The 18,752-nt window shown below is 42.5% G+C and overlaps 2 protein-coding genes across 4 annotated transcripts in view; one reads left to right on the top strand and one right to left on the bottom strand.

Annotated features, from left to right (window-relative positions):
- The window catches only part of jcada (junctional cadherin 5 associated a), a 33,723-nt gene extending 15,201 nt beyond the window's left edge, over positions 1-18,522 (bottom strand). For both annotated transcript variants that reach the window (XR_014570080.1, XM_083778701.1), the window contains exon 1: positions 18,425-18,522. The gene's annotated coding sequence lies outside the window, so the exon portion shown is untranslated. The remainder of the gene's footprint in view (positions 1-18,424) is intronic.
- On the top strand, positions 3,269-8,991 carry LOC310867944 (uncharacterized protein). 2 transcript variants are annotated; one of them, XM_083778114.1, is made up of 9 exons: positions 3,269-3,335; positions 4,400-4,466; positions 4,755-4,855; positions 5,233-5,367; positions 5,732-5,841; positions 6,414-6,467; positions 6,643-6,861; positions 7,535-7,630; positions 8,173-8,991. In XM_083778114.1, exons 6-9 carry the CDS (start codon positions 6,414-6,416, stop codon positions 8,470-8,472), a joined length of 669 nt encoding a protein of 222 aa, XP_083634240.1. In that variant the 5' UTR covers positions 3,269-3,335; positions 4,400-4,466; positions 4,755-4,855; positions 5,233-5,367; positions 5,732-5,841; the 3' UTR covers positions 8,473-8,991. The 2 variants fall into 2 exon arrangements, with proteins under 2 accessions (XP_083634240.1, XP_083634241.1); XM_083778115.1 differs by lacking the exons at positions 3,269-3,335; positions 4,400-4,466; positions 4,755-4,855; positions 5,233-5,367; positions 5,732-5,841 and having other exon boundaries at positions 6,228-6,467.
- Positions 18,523-18,752: the final 230 nt, after the last annotated feature.

The following is an 18,752-nucleotide window of genomic DNA, read 5'->3' as shown; positions in this document are numbered from 1 at the left end:
CATTTCGTATAGAAGATCCAGCAAAAATCACGCCAGGATGCAATTTAGTTGTGAGCTTGTACAACAGATATGTTCAAATATTTTAAGTATGATTTCATGTGCTTGTAGATGAGGCAATCGGCCTTGACCTTCATTTTCTTAACTTTAATAGCTTCAGCTGGTGTTGAATGCAGTGCGGTTTACAGTTTACAATTAAGGTATTTAGCAGATGCTCTTGATCCAGAGAGATTTACAGTAGGCACAACACAAGGTAATACAGCAAAATGCATAGAAATAGTAATCTAGGATCATAGGTAAATCAAGAACCTATCATGCTCAATGTTTATTGATTATTATTGTCTCCACCAGGCCGAAGGCATGGGGAGAAAGTATGTTTTGCACTCTGTCCGTGTGTGTGTGTGTGTGTGTGTGTGTGTGTGTGTGTGTGTGTGTGTGTGTGTGTGTGTGTGTGTGTGTGTGCTTGTGTGTGTGAGTCCGTGTGTGAGCGTCCGTCCGTCTGTTACCTTACCAGCTAATCTCCGGCACCGTTAACCTGGTCGATGGCAGATTTTGCACTGGATGCCAACGATGAACCTCCACCCAAAACGGCCTGTCATAGCGCCACCGGGAGGCCGACTTTTGAAAAACACTTTTTGGATATTACTCCTCCAGATTCTGTCCAAAAGTCCCGCAAATCGTTAAGACACTATTTCTATAGTCATGTGTTCAAGACCCATTGACCCATGGCCCATTTTTAACAAAAAGCCTCAAATCATGAACGCAGCGTGCAATTTACGTGAAATCTTTCACTAGGAGGAATATATCCCACCCTTTTCACATTGGCCTGTTATAGCGCCACCAACAGGTGGATATTTGCAAAACAAATCAAATCATCCAATGGACCTTTCGGTAAGCGCCACCCCGCTCCCGCACCACCCCCGTTACTGTTGCTACACTGAGGACCGTGTTATGTCTGAGGAATAGAAGTACTGATATCAACAACATCCATACTATAATAACGCCATGGTGAAACGTTGCTGTTGGGCGTCCTGCAACAGTGCTCCATAGGTACCCAGAACGTTTGGGGCATTTTCTTTTTATTGCTTTCCGGCTATTTTCAGCAAAGCAGTTTGGTGTAGAGGGACAAAAGAGCAGACAAATTTACTAAGTATTTAGAGTTTGAGTGGTTACATTTCAGAAAATATACATTAACATGAATCCACCATGATAGTGCTGTCAACGAAGTACTATACGAAACTATGAAATTTTAATCTGCAACACAATTTTATACAATATGTAGTGGGGGTCCCTGTTTCATCTCTCTTTCATCTCAGCTAAGAGGTCCTTGGGCTAACAAAACTTTGTAAACGACCCTGATCTAAGCCAAATGCCAGCCACTTCACAGCCATATGTCACGTCAGTATATTGTCATCCAGACTCACTGGATAAACTGTGAAATCTCAGACCGTATCCCTAGAAACTAGCTCATGTCAACAGCCAGACTTGAAAAGACCCCGGCAGCTTTAGATCGACACCGATGGAGCTTCCAGATCGAAGTCAGATCTGCGTCTCCGCCCCTTCCTTCCTGTAGATTAGGCCTTCACCAAAAGCAGACTAAACTTCTGGGCTAGCCTCGGGCGGCATTCCAATATACAGGGGAATTCACTTATGATGTGATATGTCAATGAAATATGGGCTCAACCCAATGCCCATATGCAACCTAATCCAGTTAGACCCTAAATCTGAGGTAATTTCTGTTGCTCGCTCTTCACTAAATGGGGCTTATCTACATCATCTGCAAAACGGAGGATTTCCCTGCGTAACGTGACCTGTCCTTGTGCACACTCCACTCCTACCTCTCGCTTCCCATGGCAAGCTCATGTTTAAATACTACTAATTCAGTTACGTAATGGAATTTCCCATTTTATATCAAATAAAAAAAACCCATATTCAAGAAATGGCACACAACAATGGCCAGCTTTCATTCCGCAAAACACAACAATATTGTGGTTCTCTACAATGCCTTCTTGTGTGAGAAGGATTGCCATTCTGCCAGCATGCTGCAACTGGAAATCCAAAAAGGGAGGGAGGAGAAAAAAAAAGAGTCTAGATCTGCTGCACTTTAATGATATTTATGGCTCATTCAAAACAGGAGAAATTAACGATCTCACTTTATGGATAACATATGGCTGCTAAGTAAGCTAAAAATAAACAGAACCACATGAGGGCAGATGACGGCGACATTATCCCGGACACGTACCCCCATACCAGCCTTTGCATTGTCGCTAATCATTCACTCTGCTGCACTACTGAAATATTATTGGACATTTTAATTGGAGATGCGAGGGAGTCTCCTCCGCCAGTCAAGTGATCTCTTGGCAAGGCCACGGCTTGTTTTATTAGAAAACCCATATAACAGCGTTTTCCTTTTTAGCAGCACGAGGGGGGCATGTGCCTTTATTGGCCAGGTTGTGCCAGAGGCAGTGGTCTGATGGCTTCCAGGTTGACATTTTGGTGTCAACTCCTTCTTCACGGGCCGGTGTGAGATGAGGGCACAGTGGGGCTGGAGGGAGGGGAGGGAGGGAGAGAGAGAAAGAGAGGGCAGGGAGGAACATCGTGGACACATGCAGCAGACCTAGATTAGACAGAAGCCAGAAGTGTGTTTTTTTTCCTTTAGCATTGAGCAGACAGCAGCGTGGATAGTATGGGCTACACTTACTACTGTACGTCTGGGGATATGTGATAAACGTTTTCCTAAATAATTGATGGGACGTAAGCGCAATACAAGGCTATAGTATGTGCACTCAAAAAAGTAAAACAATCGCCTTGTAAGTACGACTATTAAAAAAAGGTATATTAGCTTAATAAAATCTGTGAATATCACTTATGGGATCCTTTTAGTTGGATATACAATAATTATTGAGTAAAAATCCAACTGTTATTTGTGAGTTAAATGTACATCTATTGTTTTAGTTAATTTCATGAAAATAAATGAGTATATGCCAAACTGGTAATATTGGTCAAATATATATACAAGTCTCAGTAAGTTTCCATCATAATATTTGAGAATGGAGTAATCATACAGATCAGTTTGAAGAAATGTAATTATTACTCATTCCTACCCAATATTATTAGTAGATACGGTATCTACTAATAATATTGGGTTGAAATGATCTAAGATACCCATTAGACACGCCTACCTGCCTCTTATTGGCCAGAGTTCATAACAGCGATGAAAGCCGGACCGATACGAGTCATCCCGAGTGGCAGGCTGGCAGCCATTACAAAATTTACAGCAGAAGCAGCAGCTGAGCCGCGCCACGCAAGTGAAGTTACAAGAGAAGTTCTCCTTCATGGTAAGTAGCCAGCTATCAAATGTTAATTAAATGTTGACCGTGTCTTCATACTTTTTTTTTGGACCGGACTAAAGCCATGGTTTACATGACGCTCGTATAGGGCTAGCAAAACTAACAACTGTCAAGACTAAAGAGTGCATGCTAATTTTCATTCAGCCCCACCATAACGTAACGCCTGTGGTCGTCGACACTATACACATAAACTACACATGTTTCAGCCATGTACATATACACAATATCATGTTAAAATGCATAGAATAGCCTACACATTATTTGCGAGGGAAAGTTCGCGCCGAACGGGAAGGGCTCAGGGCTGCATGGTAATTGTAGTTCATTTGACTTACGATTGTATGTATGGCTCACTGAAAGAACTATCAAAATGGCCGCTATAAACGCGGGCTTATTTATTATGTTGAATTCTATGCTGTAATACTAAACTAAACATGCTTCATCTATACAGTAAACGTTAGACGATAAGCTTGTTGTTTTGCGGTGCCTGCGTGCGGTTCATGTTTTACGTAGACCAGCAGTATAGGCTATAGGCTTGAGCTTTTAGAAATATTACTTTTGCTAAGGGGGACATAGACCAACAGGGGAGCCCACGACGGGACGGACGGCCGCGACCGGGCGTCGCTTAACGGGGGAGGATCATGAAGAAGTGACGCTGAGGAAGCGACGCCATGGGCCGTCGGAGCCCCCCCTAACCGACCGCAATAGGCGGAACGGGCTGGCGGGGCTGCGATATTAAACATTTTTCAGGGAGAACTCTTGGGGCCTCTACGCAGCTGCGTAGTTTGCGGTAGAATGCGGTGAATAAATCTGCAGGCAGGGTCAGACAGTGCAATTACATGTGGACATTGTCATCCAACACAATCATTGGAATTATAAACTGCATGTAACGAAATGCATTTAGATCAGTGCTAAATGTCTGTTAGCAAAAGTAATCATTCTAAAAACTCAAGCCTGCTTGTGAGCTTGTAGATGAGCTATATTTCCACATTTATGTTTTTAAAGTATACGGTGTAAAGTATACAGTTTAATGTTGGTTAATGTTTGTTTTGTAGACTGTTGAATAAATCACTGCAGCCAAGAGCCAACATCAGACAGAGTGGACATTGTCAACTATAGCCTGTAAGTCCAGTATCATTAAGGCATTTTATGTACTAGCCTACTACTAGCCAACTTCTTATGCTGCAATCACACTGGCAGATGCAAAAGATACAAAGCTACAAACATTGGCTGTATCTTCATGTCGCTCACTTCCATTACAAAATAATAGTAGACTAGACTGTATCTTTGCATCTGTCCGTGTGACTGTGATCGCAAGATTAGGTATTTGACTATTTATGGACTAAAGTCCTGTATAAAAATGTATGTTGCTTTGTCTGATCATGTGCATGTCTGCATATTTGTCTGTAGACTCTGTAGGCATCAATGTCTGGCTCCTTCTCTGTTTGATTCTCCTTCCCTGCTGCTGCCAACAATAAAGCCTCACCACTGCTTGACCTGGGTTCCAGGAGGTAACAACCGTAAAAAACACACACAATGTATTCATAATTTCATATATACATCGTTGCTGTTGGGCAGAAACCTCATATCTCCATATTTCAACGTTTGATGTTTTGTCACCAATACTACAGTGTCTGCACAAAAGTAACAATAAATAGCCGGTCTACAAGCTCACAGCATGTCTCATTGCGTTGTGTGCATGCTTGTAAATCTGCTATTTCAGCTTTTGGGGGGTTTTAAACTATTAGTCTTTCTGTTGCATTTATAAATATTGAATCAATGAAAAGTATTGACAAGAGCTAAGGATTGAACAGTGTGCCTGATGGGAAATTAACAGGGTTTCATTTTTGTGTATTTAGTCTTATTTTCTACTGTCCATGTCTTCCAGCTACACCTCAACTCTTTGTCTCCCGGTATGCTGTCCTCTCTGCCTCCCGGTGGCTGTCCCCCAGGGCCAGGCATCTAGACTCATACAGACAGCAATTGAACAGTCTGGACAAACAAGTGACTGGATACCTTACTGGTAGGACACTGTTTAATAATTGTTTTACAACCTTTCTATACAGTTATTCAACTATATTCCTGAAACATTGTGTTGCAGATAGTATTCATTTACCACTGCGTTGTCTGCTCGCTTAAAGTAGCAATAAATAGCCGATCTACAAGCTCACAGCATGTCTCATTGTGATGCGTTGTGTGCATGCTTGTAAATCTGCAATTTCAGCTTTTTGGGGGTTTTAAACTATTAGTCTTTGTGGCATTTATAAATATTGAATCAATGCAAAGTATTGACAAGAGCTAAGGATTGAACAGTGTGCCTGATGGGAAATTAACAGGGTTTCATTTTTGTGTATTTAGTCTTATTTTCTACTGTCCATGTCTTCCAGCTACACCTCAACTCTTTGTCTCCCGGTATGCTGTCCTCTTTGCCTCCCGGTGGCTGTCCCCCAGGCATCTAGACTCATACAGACAGCAATTCAACAGTCTGGACAAACAAGTGACTGGATACCTTACTGGCAGGACACTGTTTAATAATTGTTTTACAACCTTTCTATACAGTTATTCAACTATATTCCTGAAACATTGTGTTGCAGATATTATTCATTTACCACTGCGTTGTCTGCTCGCTGCCTTATATGAACACAGCTGCTTCAATAATTCTTCCCTGTGTAATATTTTGATCCTTGAGGAGGATAATTAAAATGTTGAATCATTGAGATTTTACAGTTGGGACTCAGTAGATGTAGTTTATCAGTGATATGGATTTGAGTGGTGCCTGACGGCTCCAACTGCTATGTCCATATGTATGTCCTGATGAGTACGAATTGGGGTTGATTGGGCTGATTCAGGTCACACACACAGCAGCCATAGTACAGTGTACAGTACGAGTTATACTGTAGAGTATGAGTTGTACAGTACAGTACGATGCATATAGTTGCATCGCTCAGTTCACACAGGTGTGATTTTTATAGATTAGTTGGTATGACAAATATTAGTCAAACTCATTTTTGAAAGAAACATTACATCAGTCTGTTGGTTCCCTGTTAACACCTAGTGTATCTCTTCTAGATGAGCGTCAAGGATGTAAAGGAGAGATGGCTGGCCTTGTTTGATGCTTCACAAGTGAGTAAATTGGATTCTTGTAGCAGGGTTCAACAGAAATGACATCCTGCATGTGACACACATTTACATTGTATTTAACCAATTGTACCCATTCCTGGAGCAACAGTGGTGGAAAATGGATGTACAAGATCACAATGTGTTTTGTTTTTCTCCCTTCCCCTCATCTGTTTTTCAGGTCAGCGCAGAGTTCAAGTTGATCACTACAATGAAGCTTGAGCCGAAATTCATGGAGATGTTGGACCTCCACACACCTAAACTGGACCTCTACACACCTAAACTGGACCTCTACACACCTAAACTGGACCTCTACACACCTAAACTGCTGTCCATGTTCCAATCTAAGAGAGGTGCTGTAGGAGAGCCACATCGGGCAAAGAAGAGTGCTCTGCTTCAGGTAATAAACCATTTAGACCTGAGGATGATTCTTAAAAACGGCTTCTAAATCAGAAAATAGCAGATATGCAAGCTCACATTGCATCTCACTGAAGTCTGTGAACTTGCAGATCTTCTATTCTCGGTATTCATTCACTTTAAAAAGCTAGAACAAAGTTTGTGTTGTAATTTCCTTGACATGTTGTAACTTCACATGCGGGTGAGAAATGTTCCTCATTGACTTCCACTGTAGTATCTTGCCTGTAACGCAAACCTGTCAAATGTCCTAGATCAGTCCCATTAAGTTAATTACGATCACTTACTTTAGATACTAATGTATCCTAAACAGTCATCACTATGTCTCTGTCCTGTCCATTCCCTGATAGACGAAATGCATGTCTTAATAGTCTTGTCAGTACTAAACCCCTCTTATTCCTAAACTTCTTTGCTTTTTTACTATTTTGAAAAACATTTTTGTTCATTTAGATTGGCTAGTTGACCAATTTTGTTTTTCAAAAGAGTAAAAAAGGCAAAGAAGTTTCGGGATAATGTGTTTAGCACTGGTGGAAATGGGGCCCTAAATGCTAAAACTGTGTGCAGACAATTGAAACGGTAGACTTTAAAGTTGGTAAACAAAAGCCCAGCTTGAATGTGCAAAGTAATGCATTGTATTAAGGATAAAACTTTGTCTGCAGAGTGGAAACCCCATACAGCTAACCAGAGGAATCGTGATCAAGTGCCTCATCGACCATCTGGGAGAAGAGCCTGGTGCCCTGATCAAGGACGTTGAAGTTAGTAAAATAAAGTATTTAACAATTTGTAGTTTTAACTAATGTCATCATCATGGCTAATTGTGAGACAATATCTCAAACGTGCCAAGAACGGCAGAGTGAGGAGCTTGTTTTGTGAGAAAGTGTCCAGAGAATCAGGTTGTGAGATGGCATGTCTAGTGCTACTGCAGTTCAGACATGTGTTCCTACATACTAAGTAAGGTCACGATACACTCAGGTCTGCACAGCATAGACGGCAGCATGTCTTAATTATGGAAGCATGTTGTACAGCAAAAATAGCAGATCTACAAGGTCACAAATTGGCAATAGAATACATGTTTACAAGCTTCTTCCATGAACATGAATGGTCTCAATCTGGCCTCAATCTGTGATTTCTTCAACTGGTTGGCAGCAAACGTTTTCAATTGCAAACTCAAGACACTGACGGAGGTCCCACCCAGAGCAGGGAATTGTGCAACAGTAGTAACTGTTTAGAATGATAATACCGTGAACATCATCATTACGTTTTCATTCATGAGATTCTATTTTTACAATGTGTGCAGGATGCTGGTGTCGATGTAGAAGAGGAGTTGTCGGGGGAACTGATGACTATCTACAGTCTGCAAACTCAATCACCAGCTGCTGATGTAGGTATTGTTATTGAGGGCATCCCTGTCCTCAACAACCTCGGCGATATTAGCAGAGCCTGCTGCTATCTCCTGGGACTGACCTACGTGTTTGACTTGAAGTACCCCAAGAAGTTCAAATACATCTTGGAGGTTTTTCAAAAGGTACTGCTTGGACTAGACCCTCAACAGCTTACACCCAAAGTGCAGACACTGAAAAACTGTCTGCTTGGCTAGTGTCCTGACTGACAACTTCAGTTTGAATGTTTTCAGTGGAAACAGATTAGTAGGGAACCACATCACATACGACACTGACTGATACTGCACTGTTCAAAAGGAAAGCCTATTGTATAAAGCATACAGCAGCATGTCAGATCTGTGCGTCTGACAGACTTGTTTTGAAGTGGAGGTGCTTATGTGTACACAGTGCATATAGCCAATTAGAATGTATTAATCTGTACAAACCTCACCGATAGACAGTAAACGTTATTTTTATTTTTTCTATATTAAGAAATTCTTCCCCATTTGACCTTCCTGCTTTTTCTTTTTTTTTCTTATACAGTAATGGGTTATTGATTGCTCCAAGCACATCAAATTGTGTGTGTGTGGTATAGATAATCAAATTGTGTTTTCAGGTGTGTGCGCATGTTTGTAGATCGGCTAATTTGGGTGCTAGACACCGGCATGCAGGCAAATTAATTAACCTAAACCTAAAATGTTTATGTCAAGTATAGTGTGACGTGTGTGTGTGTGTGTGTGTGTGTGTGTGTGTGTGTGTGTGTGTGGGGGGGGGGGGGGGGGGTAGACAATCAAATTGTGTGTGTGCGTGCGCGACTGCGCGTGTGTGTATACGGTATAGTTTCGGTGGGACACCGGCAGGTAATTCATTAAACCCAGCCTTGACTAAAAAAAAAAGTCAAATGACCATCCTATCATGTTTGTCCTCTCAACTATAGTGTGCGTGGACTTTTGTTTTGTTTTATTTACCTGCCATAGTAGGAAATGTTTAATGTTCTTAAAATGTATTTGCTGACATTGTAATTTGCACATTGTTTCGTGTGGCCAGACTGTTTCCTCCCATACAGTATGTGAATGTTTAATACTTGAATGTTCACTTTGGTCAATTAAAAACGTACTTATCTGTATAATTGCATTGTGTATTCTCTTTGACAAAGGTAAATACAGAATTCCTTTTTGATTAAAATACTATGAGTTGAATACAGTTAAAATATTGAGTAAATGTAACGCATATATTTTATTAAATCATACACTCGTATATAGTTAAATCAACCTATCAATTTCAATCCCATATACTCAAATTTATATGTAATTTTAACCTAGGTTTTCTAATGCATATTAAGTTTATCTACTCAATTATTGTCATTTCAAGGTGCTAATGCATATTAAGTTTATCTACTCAATTATTGTCATTTCAAGGTGCTAATGCATATTAATTTTATCTACTCAATAATTGTCATTTCAACCTGCTTTAATATATTACTTGCACTTACTTAATTTTTAAGGTAGATTTTACTTGATTTCATAGCAGTCAAGTTTACTCGATAATTAAGGGTGTAAAAATGATTCACCAATATATTTGGGTAGATAGTAGTTTCTGTTTTCTGAGTGTGGCAGTGTGTATATGGATCAATAGTGTGTGCGGCCGCGAGTCAATTACAATAAGTAACAGGCCTGGTTCAGAAAAGGAGAAGAGGCTAGAGTTTGTCAACATTGAGCCTGGATGCCAGTGAGTCAGAATTTGAGATTGTTGAAGGTTGAGCTGCTTCTAATTGAAGCAATATGATGAGATAATAACATCTGACATCCATTAACCCATTTAGGCCTGGCATCGAAATGTAAAAAATTGCTTCTAAATCCTGATAGTTTTCTGAAATGCCTATGTTTCTATATCAGTGGTGCTCAATATTTAATGTCAAGGACCCCAAAGATTATATGTAATTGGTCACCGACCCCCATCTGAAAATATGTTGTTCCAGGGACCCCACCAGAAGCAAAGATTTTAGTTAAAAAGGTTATAATTAACCAAATGTCTGAATGTCTGAATGTGTGTCACTGTAACTGCCGTAGCTCCTCACTGCCTGCACCAATCGCTCCCACTTTTCACACCAAAAGGGATTCCCACCCAAAATGGGTTAAGTGCATCCTACGTTTGGACATTTGTTTACCGGTATCTATGTTTGAACTGAATGTAAACTGGGTCTACCTTGAATTAAGTTGAATAGCTGAAACTTCAGTAGCCTATTATTGATTTGACCTATTGATGTAAACTAGTAGACCTGCTCAATTTGCTTACTAAATCTGAGACTGGCTAGCAGGTTAATAATACTCTTGGCTACCATTCTACGGTTAATGTGACTACAACAAAAGTAAGTCTAAATAACTCAGTACATCAGTGGTCATTCAGAACCTAAAACACATCCACCCACACACCCACTCTCCTTTTTGCCTAACCCAGAGGGTGTGTACTTTATAGCCTGGCCCATGGCCGATCCTGCATCTGTTGCAACACGTGTGCATGTTTGTACACCAGTGGTTCTCAAAGGGAGAGTCCAGGGATATGTACAATATCATAATAATATAGCATAAAAATATCTGTTTAACAACTTTAAATTAGCTACGGTAAATATACAGGCTACATGGAAATAGCCGATCTACAAATACCTTTTAACATGTGAAGTTTTCTCGAACATTTGAACAACAAAAGGCTTGTACGGAAGGTGACATGGTGATATATTTATATACGATATCTTTTCTGCCGGGTGTCTGCGGGCCAAATACATATTCATCTGGGTGTCCTTGACATGACAAGGCCTGAGAACCACTGATGTACTGCATCACGTTCAGCAGAGCCGGCGTCCACAACACAGTCTTGCTTATCTCTGTGACATCACATTGTCAGCGGAGGGCCACCTCTCTTCCTGAGGAAGCCCGTGTTCCTCGCAGCCAGGGTCAACAGACAGTGGGTCTTCCGACGATGTCGCAAGTGTTTCCAGTCAGCCTCTCGGCAGAATAAAGGGCGATTGAGACGTAACGGTATAGTTTCATGCTGGGTATCGCTGCACCCCAAACAATAATAAATTATGAGCGCTTTTCAACCCCTTTCATATCAAGTTCCATTATTTATTTGGCATTTGAGCCATGGACCACCATCATTGGATGAGATTGTACCCACAATTCCATGCTGTATTGATGTGGTACAATAGGAGAGATAGATAACGTTTGGTTGAAATAAGAAATATTTAACATTCTCTAATTGTGTATAGACTTCTTGTAAATTAAGTAATGCAGATGTTTAACAATAATTTAACTCTTGAGAGCGTAAAATGAAACCATTTTGTTTCATTTTACGCTGTCAGCTGGGCGCCACCTGGAGCCCCCTCAAGGTCAAGGACCACTGGTGGTCCCCGGAACACTGGTTAAGAACCACTGTGATAGATCTACAAGCTCACCTGTGACATGCTGTGAGATTGTAGATGCGTAACACCGGCGTGCAACCAGAGCTGCGTTCAGACATGGATACCGCTGCATTTTCGGGAAGCGCATTCAAATAAGCTGCCGGCATAAGGCAGCATGCAGGAGAGGCATTCTCACATGACCTATTTTCATGATGCTGCTGGCATGGTGTTCACACTTTCTTTCCAAAAAGACTTTGCCTGCGATGTTGTAGGTCGCAAGCAGGCAGGAATGCCCAGCCCAGATTGCCGACACTGAAAATGTGACGCACGTTCACACATGGCACCAAAATCAAAGTCATTTTATTTAGAAGTTTCAGTCTGAAACAGAACGTTGTACGTTTCTGAACCGCATCTCTTTAGGCTATGGAACGTTTGATTCTTACTCCGTGTCCTGCACGTCTAGAGTTTGTTTACAAGTCAGACAGATGGGCAGCCAAATGTGCTACTTCGTGGCTTATTTCTAACCTAAGATGTTTTCAAATACATATTTTAGCATGATGATTACGTTTAAAATGAGTAATACACTGTCTAAATTCTAAATGTCATCTTGAATGATATTAAAAACTGAGTAGTTCTGTAATCAAAATCATCTGTACTTGGAGGAACATGCAGACGGTGCAGCAATGGGGCCGGGCCGCACAACACATTTACTGATACCATTTATTGAGAAATTAGGATCTAATTACTGCCAGCATCTTTTTTAATTTGAGCTCTTATTTTGAAAAGCCGCCATTTCCTGTCAGTTAGCAGTAGAAAGCAGTTGAAACAAAGGAATGGATAGGCGATGTAAGATGGACGATCCAGTGTTGTGCTAACAACACAGCTAGCTAACAGGCTAACGTGAGTAGCATTATGGGTCGCTCGACCGAATGCACTATAAAAGTGCAATTGACTGAGATCTCAGTCAATGGCGGTCAGCGTCAGTATCGAAATTAGGCTTCAATTGACTGAGATCTCAGTCAATGGCGGTCAGCATCAGTATCAAAATTAGGCTTCAATTGACTGAGATCTCAGTCAATGGCGGTCAGCGTCAGTATCAATATTAGGCTTCAATTGACTGAGACCTTAGGCAATGGCAGTCTTAAGTAATTCAAATTGGATTTTTATGGACTTTTAATATAAAAAGAATAGATACACATAATGACCACGGATATGCACTAAAAGTGTGAAAAACGTATTTTACATTTCACTAGACCTTTATTTACTAGTGTAAATCAGGGGTAACCCTGCCACCCCTTCCCACCCCTTTGGCCCTTATGGTTGGCCAAAGGTATAAATAGCAAAGGACGCCTAGACTGTGGCTTACTGGCTTTCACCTGATTGGGGAATGGGGAGCTACGTACTGTACCTTACAGTCAGACAGATGGGGAGCTACTGTACGTACTGTACCTTACAGCTACGTACTGTACCTTACAGGGGAATGGGGAGCTACGTACTGTACCTTACAGTCAGACAGAATGGGGAGCTACTGTACTGTACCTTACAGTCAGACAGAATGGGGAGCTACGTACTGTACCTTACAGTCAGACAGAATGGGGAGCTACGTACTGTACCTTACAGTCAGACAGAATGGGGAGCTACGTACTGTACCTTACAGTCAGAATGGGGAGCTACGTACTGTACCTTACAGTCAGACAGAAATAGCCAGCATGTACTCGTCTGACCTATCTTGTTGCCACAAGATTTAGGAACTTTACGACATTCAGACTCTACTACCTTGTGAGTGAAATCCTCACTGTTATGATCCGGTCGGGAGTGGGCGATATCGTTACGTCACGTTGTAGTCATTGTTTTGTAGTCATCAGGCCGGAACCATCAATCTGGAACTTCCTTTCCCTCAAACCGATTTTTCCCAATAAAAGCCGAAGGCTACGAGAGAACGAGTTTACGAGGTTACATTTAGGCTAACTCTGAATGTAAAACTTTAACCAAATGTTCATTTTTTTCAGTTAATTTAACAGCTGGTTCTACTGTGAGGGCTTTTGCACAGGCGTTCCTAAGAGGACTTCCTATATTATTTTATTTCTTCTATAGACTTGACAATTATTGATGGACAATGACAACAAGTATGTTCCCACTGTCCATTACACAACAAGAGCCCACTGATTCCACATTGCAGCCGTGCATTAGCTGTCTCTAACATCCACACCCTCTCAGCAGCACACAGCATAGCGATCGGTGGGACCCTTACATTCTCCATCCGTTACCTCATATGGAAAGTTTTAGCCAAAAAACACCCACTCCGATATTTCTGCAGAGAATCTCCCGTGGCAACGTATTGTTTTGCTCTTTGAATGGCAGTTTACAGACAATAGCAAAGGAAGCCTCTAGGTCATTCCCGCCACATCGCTTCAGTCCAAAATGTATTACAGTCAGACTCTGCTGGCAGCCGCATCAAAGGCGGCATGCGCTGAGGGATGTTATTGTTGCGTTATTCCACCATGCATGGAGTAACACATCACAGTGCAACACCAAGGCTTAGTCTTAATTCACTTCAGGGTCTGTCACAAACATGTCCAGACAAAAATAATTAAATGGTCCTCCCAGACTAATGCAGCATCATTGATTCATTCCAGAGAAAACTTAAATAACAATAATAAGGCCCACAAGAGCACCATAATAACTTGTTAATGCACAAGGGAGGGACATCTGCATAGCATCCAGTTAGCGTAGAGAAAGACACTGCCTGTGAGAGGGTAATTATATCAATGTGATAATTCCCCATTGTCTAGCAGGCTTAGCTTACTTTCGCTGAAATGCAGGGATTGACGTCATGAGGTGTTCTCCAACTGAGAGCTCGCCACCGGGCTGATACATGGAGAGAAACCCACTAAAAGTCCAGGGGAAATCATCTACTCTAAGACCCTGCGACTATTAATAGTCTAAAATAATGACGGTACTTGACTGTGTAAATGTGAAACAAGGCAGAGACCTTGAGAAATTGATGGTGACTAGTCTGGGAAGTAGTTACAGGTCTAGTAGACACATTAGTAACTATTATAACTACTCATCAATATGCCTAGATAGGGATGTAATGCAAAAGGCTTCACCAGCATGGTGCTATTCCAAACCCTGTTGTTCCTCAGCTTACCCAGCTTGTTTCATGGTAATTAGTGTCCGTCAAGGTCTGGGGCTCACTGGGATTGACAGTGGTGTGGTTTTTCAGGCAGAAACCCTATGATCAAAGGGTTAGCACACTCTGGCTTTCTGCTAATCAAGTGTGGACTCTGCACGACACTCTTCCCCCGTAATGCAGAGGGAAGGTTGGGATGTTGAACCATTAGGACGGCTTGTGCTACCAAACAATTATCAAACACAAACAAATACAACAACAAAGTACCCAGTCTGAGACAGTAGGCTGTATGTTACCATACATGCACATTGCTATATCATGGCAACTACCCAATTAGGCTAAAGTGCCACAGCATTGCTTGTATTCAGTGTGTCCAACAGAATATAGGCCTAGCTTATGACTAGCACTATAGCCTGTAACCTAGCAGAGAAATGTTTGTTGTGTTGAATGTAGAAAGGTGCTATGTATGAACACAAGAAAAGCCTCTCCCCCTTAACCCTGAACCACCAGTGGTGCCCCCAGGGCTTAGCCTAATCATCACAACCACGTTGACGTAAAACTTACAAGCAGAAATGGACAAATCACGAGGCAGGCAGATCAAACATCTGCGTAACATATGGTCATAGGCTCGCATCCAGCCAATCTATAATAATATCCAACCAACGTGGATTCCATGGTATGCTTGCATTGCAGGCCACATTTCCCCGGCCCAGTGGCCCTGGCTGCATTCTCCATTTGAGAGGCACGCTGGGAGATCTCACACGTTTTCCGGCTGACTGGCTCCACCCGCCTGCGTCAGCGCTGCTCTGACATCACATATGACATCACACTAGGGACTCCGAGGGGATCCCTGTAGATGAGCAAACATCAAGAGAATTTTCAAGGGCTTATGGTATATCCACCCAATGACGTTAGAGAGGGGCATTTATAGTTATGTGCTTGGCCTAACGCTGACGCTAAACCGACACAGCAGGAAAGATGCAGAGAGAGGGAGACAAAGAGAAGAGGAAAATGTGGGAGAATAATATCATGTTCAGGAAAATCCTTCAGCTGTCAAAGCCACAAAAACAAAGTACTGCAGAAAGCTAGATCTCAGCACAACACCAACAGTATCACAGCAAGCGGAGACATGGGTGTCAGTGGCTGCAAAGTAAAAGTAGAAGAGTATAGAATGATCTATGAGGATGAATGGCTCTAAGGTATGGAGGGTAGTCTGATGCAATCGGCTGCCTGTGCTGCTCACTGACTGGAAAAGTATAAGTCTGGCCCTGGGACAGCCGGTGACCTCGGAGACTATTGGGAGGGGGAACAAAAGGCGTAGCTTCTTCTGACTTATCACACTGGCTCCCCAGACCACTCCTGGAAGTTCAATGGGCATGACTCATAATTCCACACAACCGTGGAGGGCCTTCTGTATATCGCTGACCAACCCTTTCCTTTCCTTTCTCCTTGGGGGGAAATTAATGGGCCACTTCACTCCTCATACACCACCCAAACACACACACACACACATGCATACACACACACACACACACACACACACACACACACACACACACACATACACACACACGTACGCACACATGGTCACAAGCACCCGCAAGCGCCACAGCACCTTGCCTTCTCACACCAGCCTTTTCACAGGGGCATGTCAAAGGCTCACCACACAAACACAAAGAGAGAGAGAGAGAGACACACACACACACACACACACACACACACACACGCAGACACACACAAGATGTCCTTTTCCCAGTTTCTAGCCTTTTAGTTGTGAGGACTTCGCTGTGTAATGATAATACTTTGGTGTTTGTCCGCTGCTTGTTTGTCTAAAGAATCTCCCCAGCCTGTCTAGACGCTGTCCCCTCACTGATGTGACCTCAGGGCTGGGAGCTCTGACATAAGCGCTGATGATACTCCAGTAAATCCATGACAATAATAAGCAGCTCACTAGCGACGCATCATTTCAATAAGAGCTTTGATATTAAACCCATAAACATACCAGGACCGGATACGTTTGATATCTACCCATCCATGGAAGGTTAGCCTCAATAAGAGCAGGCTCCAAACTAATTAAATATGCGTGGTTAAATTCAGACCGAGGAATGAAATATGCCACAAGCACATCAAAGAGACAATTCCTTCATTTTTTTTCCTAGGTATTATTTTCTGAACGCAACTGACACCATCACGAGGAAGTATGCATGGGGCCAATGCCTATGCTAGCTGCCTGTCGGGTTCCATGTACAATGCAATGAACAATGCCATTAGACACAGTCGTTTAGCAATGATTGAAACGAGCCAGGTTGAATGCTTTCTCACAACAATGACCTAGTTCCATTTGTGAAAAGATGAAGCCGTTTGCAGAAAAGGTTTCCACATTATAGCTAATCTAGAGTAGTCATGTCAGCCCTTTAAATTAAATGATAGGCTACATGTGTGTGTGTGGTCACTAGCACATGTAGGCTACAGTAGTACACTGTAGGCCTGCTGTTCAGTTTGTCATCTAAAATGTAAAAAGTCCAAATATTCAGCATATTCTATATATTCATCGACCAGTGGCACCACAGAATGTTTACTACTACTATAAGTGTAGTTTAATGAAAATACATAACTCACCCAATAAATGAAATTGTTATTATTATTAAGCATTATTATCATAATCACCATCCTATGTGCATTCATTGTATTCCAAGGATTAAGGGAAGGAGACAATAAAGGTCAACCAGCATCCATCATCATCATCATCATCATCACACATGCTGCAGGTGTGACAAAGTGACAACATGCAAACATCACAGCTGGACGCCTATAAACTTGGCAAAAAAAACATTGGGTGTCCATGGGGCAAACAGGGGCATCCTTACTGCCGTTTGTCGTTGAACAAAATGCATCCGGCCTAAACAAGCACGCACAGCCAGTCATGATGGACCTGCGTGTGTGTGTGTGTTGCTGCCATCGTCACAACTGACTGACAGCCTGAGACAGGCCGGTCGGCCGGTCGGGATGGACGGATGGCTGGATGGATGGATGGATAGATGGATGGATGGTGCAGGTAGCATGCTAGCCCCGCTAGCTCCCTCTCTCTCATCAGGAGTCTTTTAACCTTCAGAGATGATATAACAGCCCTGCATGCAACGGTGGCAGCAGCAGCAGCCACTGTGCTGCTCCAAGTTCAAAGAAAAGAAACATTTTAAAAAGAAAAACAAAACAAGCTGCACCGCGTCACCCTCCTCCTCCTCCTCCTCCTCCGACATCATGTCGTGTCCTGCATAAAGTGTCACACTCTGCATGAGTGAGACAGACATGTCCATCTCTGTCCATCTCCTCTGACACACGGGGAGACAGAGACAGGAGACAGGAGAGCGAGGGACCGCTTAAGCTCCGGCTGGCTGCAAGTTGAGAAGCCCCTTCTAAATAAGCGTTGAACGCACGGCCGGGCAGTAGACGCTGTTGCGACTCGTCTCGTCTCCACCGCTGTTTACTTCACACCAAAAAAATATATATCCAGATGTCGTGCGAAGGAATTCTAAAAACCCACCGAGGTTTATACACACACACATCGCTGCATAAAACACAACAACACACGTCGATTTGCTCCACTTTTTTTTGTATACCGTCTTTCTTTTCTTTTTTTTACCTGTGAAATGCGTCGTGGCGTTGCGGTCTGTCTGGTCTGGTCCAATAACGCGCTCATCCTCCTCTCTCTCTCTCTCTCTCTCCGCCGCTGCTTGCTCTCTAACTGTGTCTGTGAGCAGACAGACTGAGCGCTGCTTTCTCTGCTCTGGCTGGGGCGGAGGCAGGGAACAGCCCCACACACACTGCACACACACACACACACACACACACACACACACACACACACACACACACAACTCCTAAAAAAAAGATTCCCGAGTTTTCATTTAACCCTGATATATTATATAGCCATCGGCTGGCCAAGAATGGCAGCCGATGTGTGCAAGAGC

The sequence above is a fragment of the Protomyctophum parallelum genome (genome assembly GCF_964188405.1).
Source record: "Protomyctophum parallelum genome assembly, chromosome: 12".
Taxonomy (NCBI): domain Eukaryota; kingdom Metazoa; phylum Chordata; class Actinopteri; order Myctophiformes; family Myctophidae; genus Protomyctophum; species Protomyctophum parallelum.
Note: the sequence above shows the minus strand (reverse complement) of the source record. Positions and strands in the feature narration are given on the sequence as shown.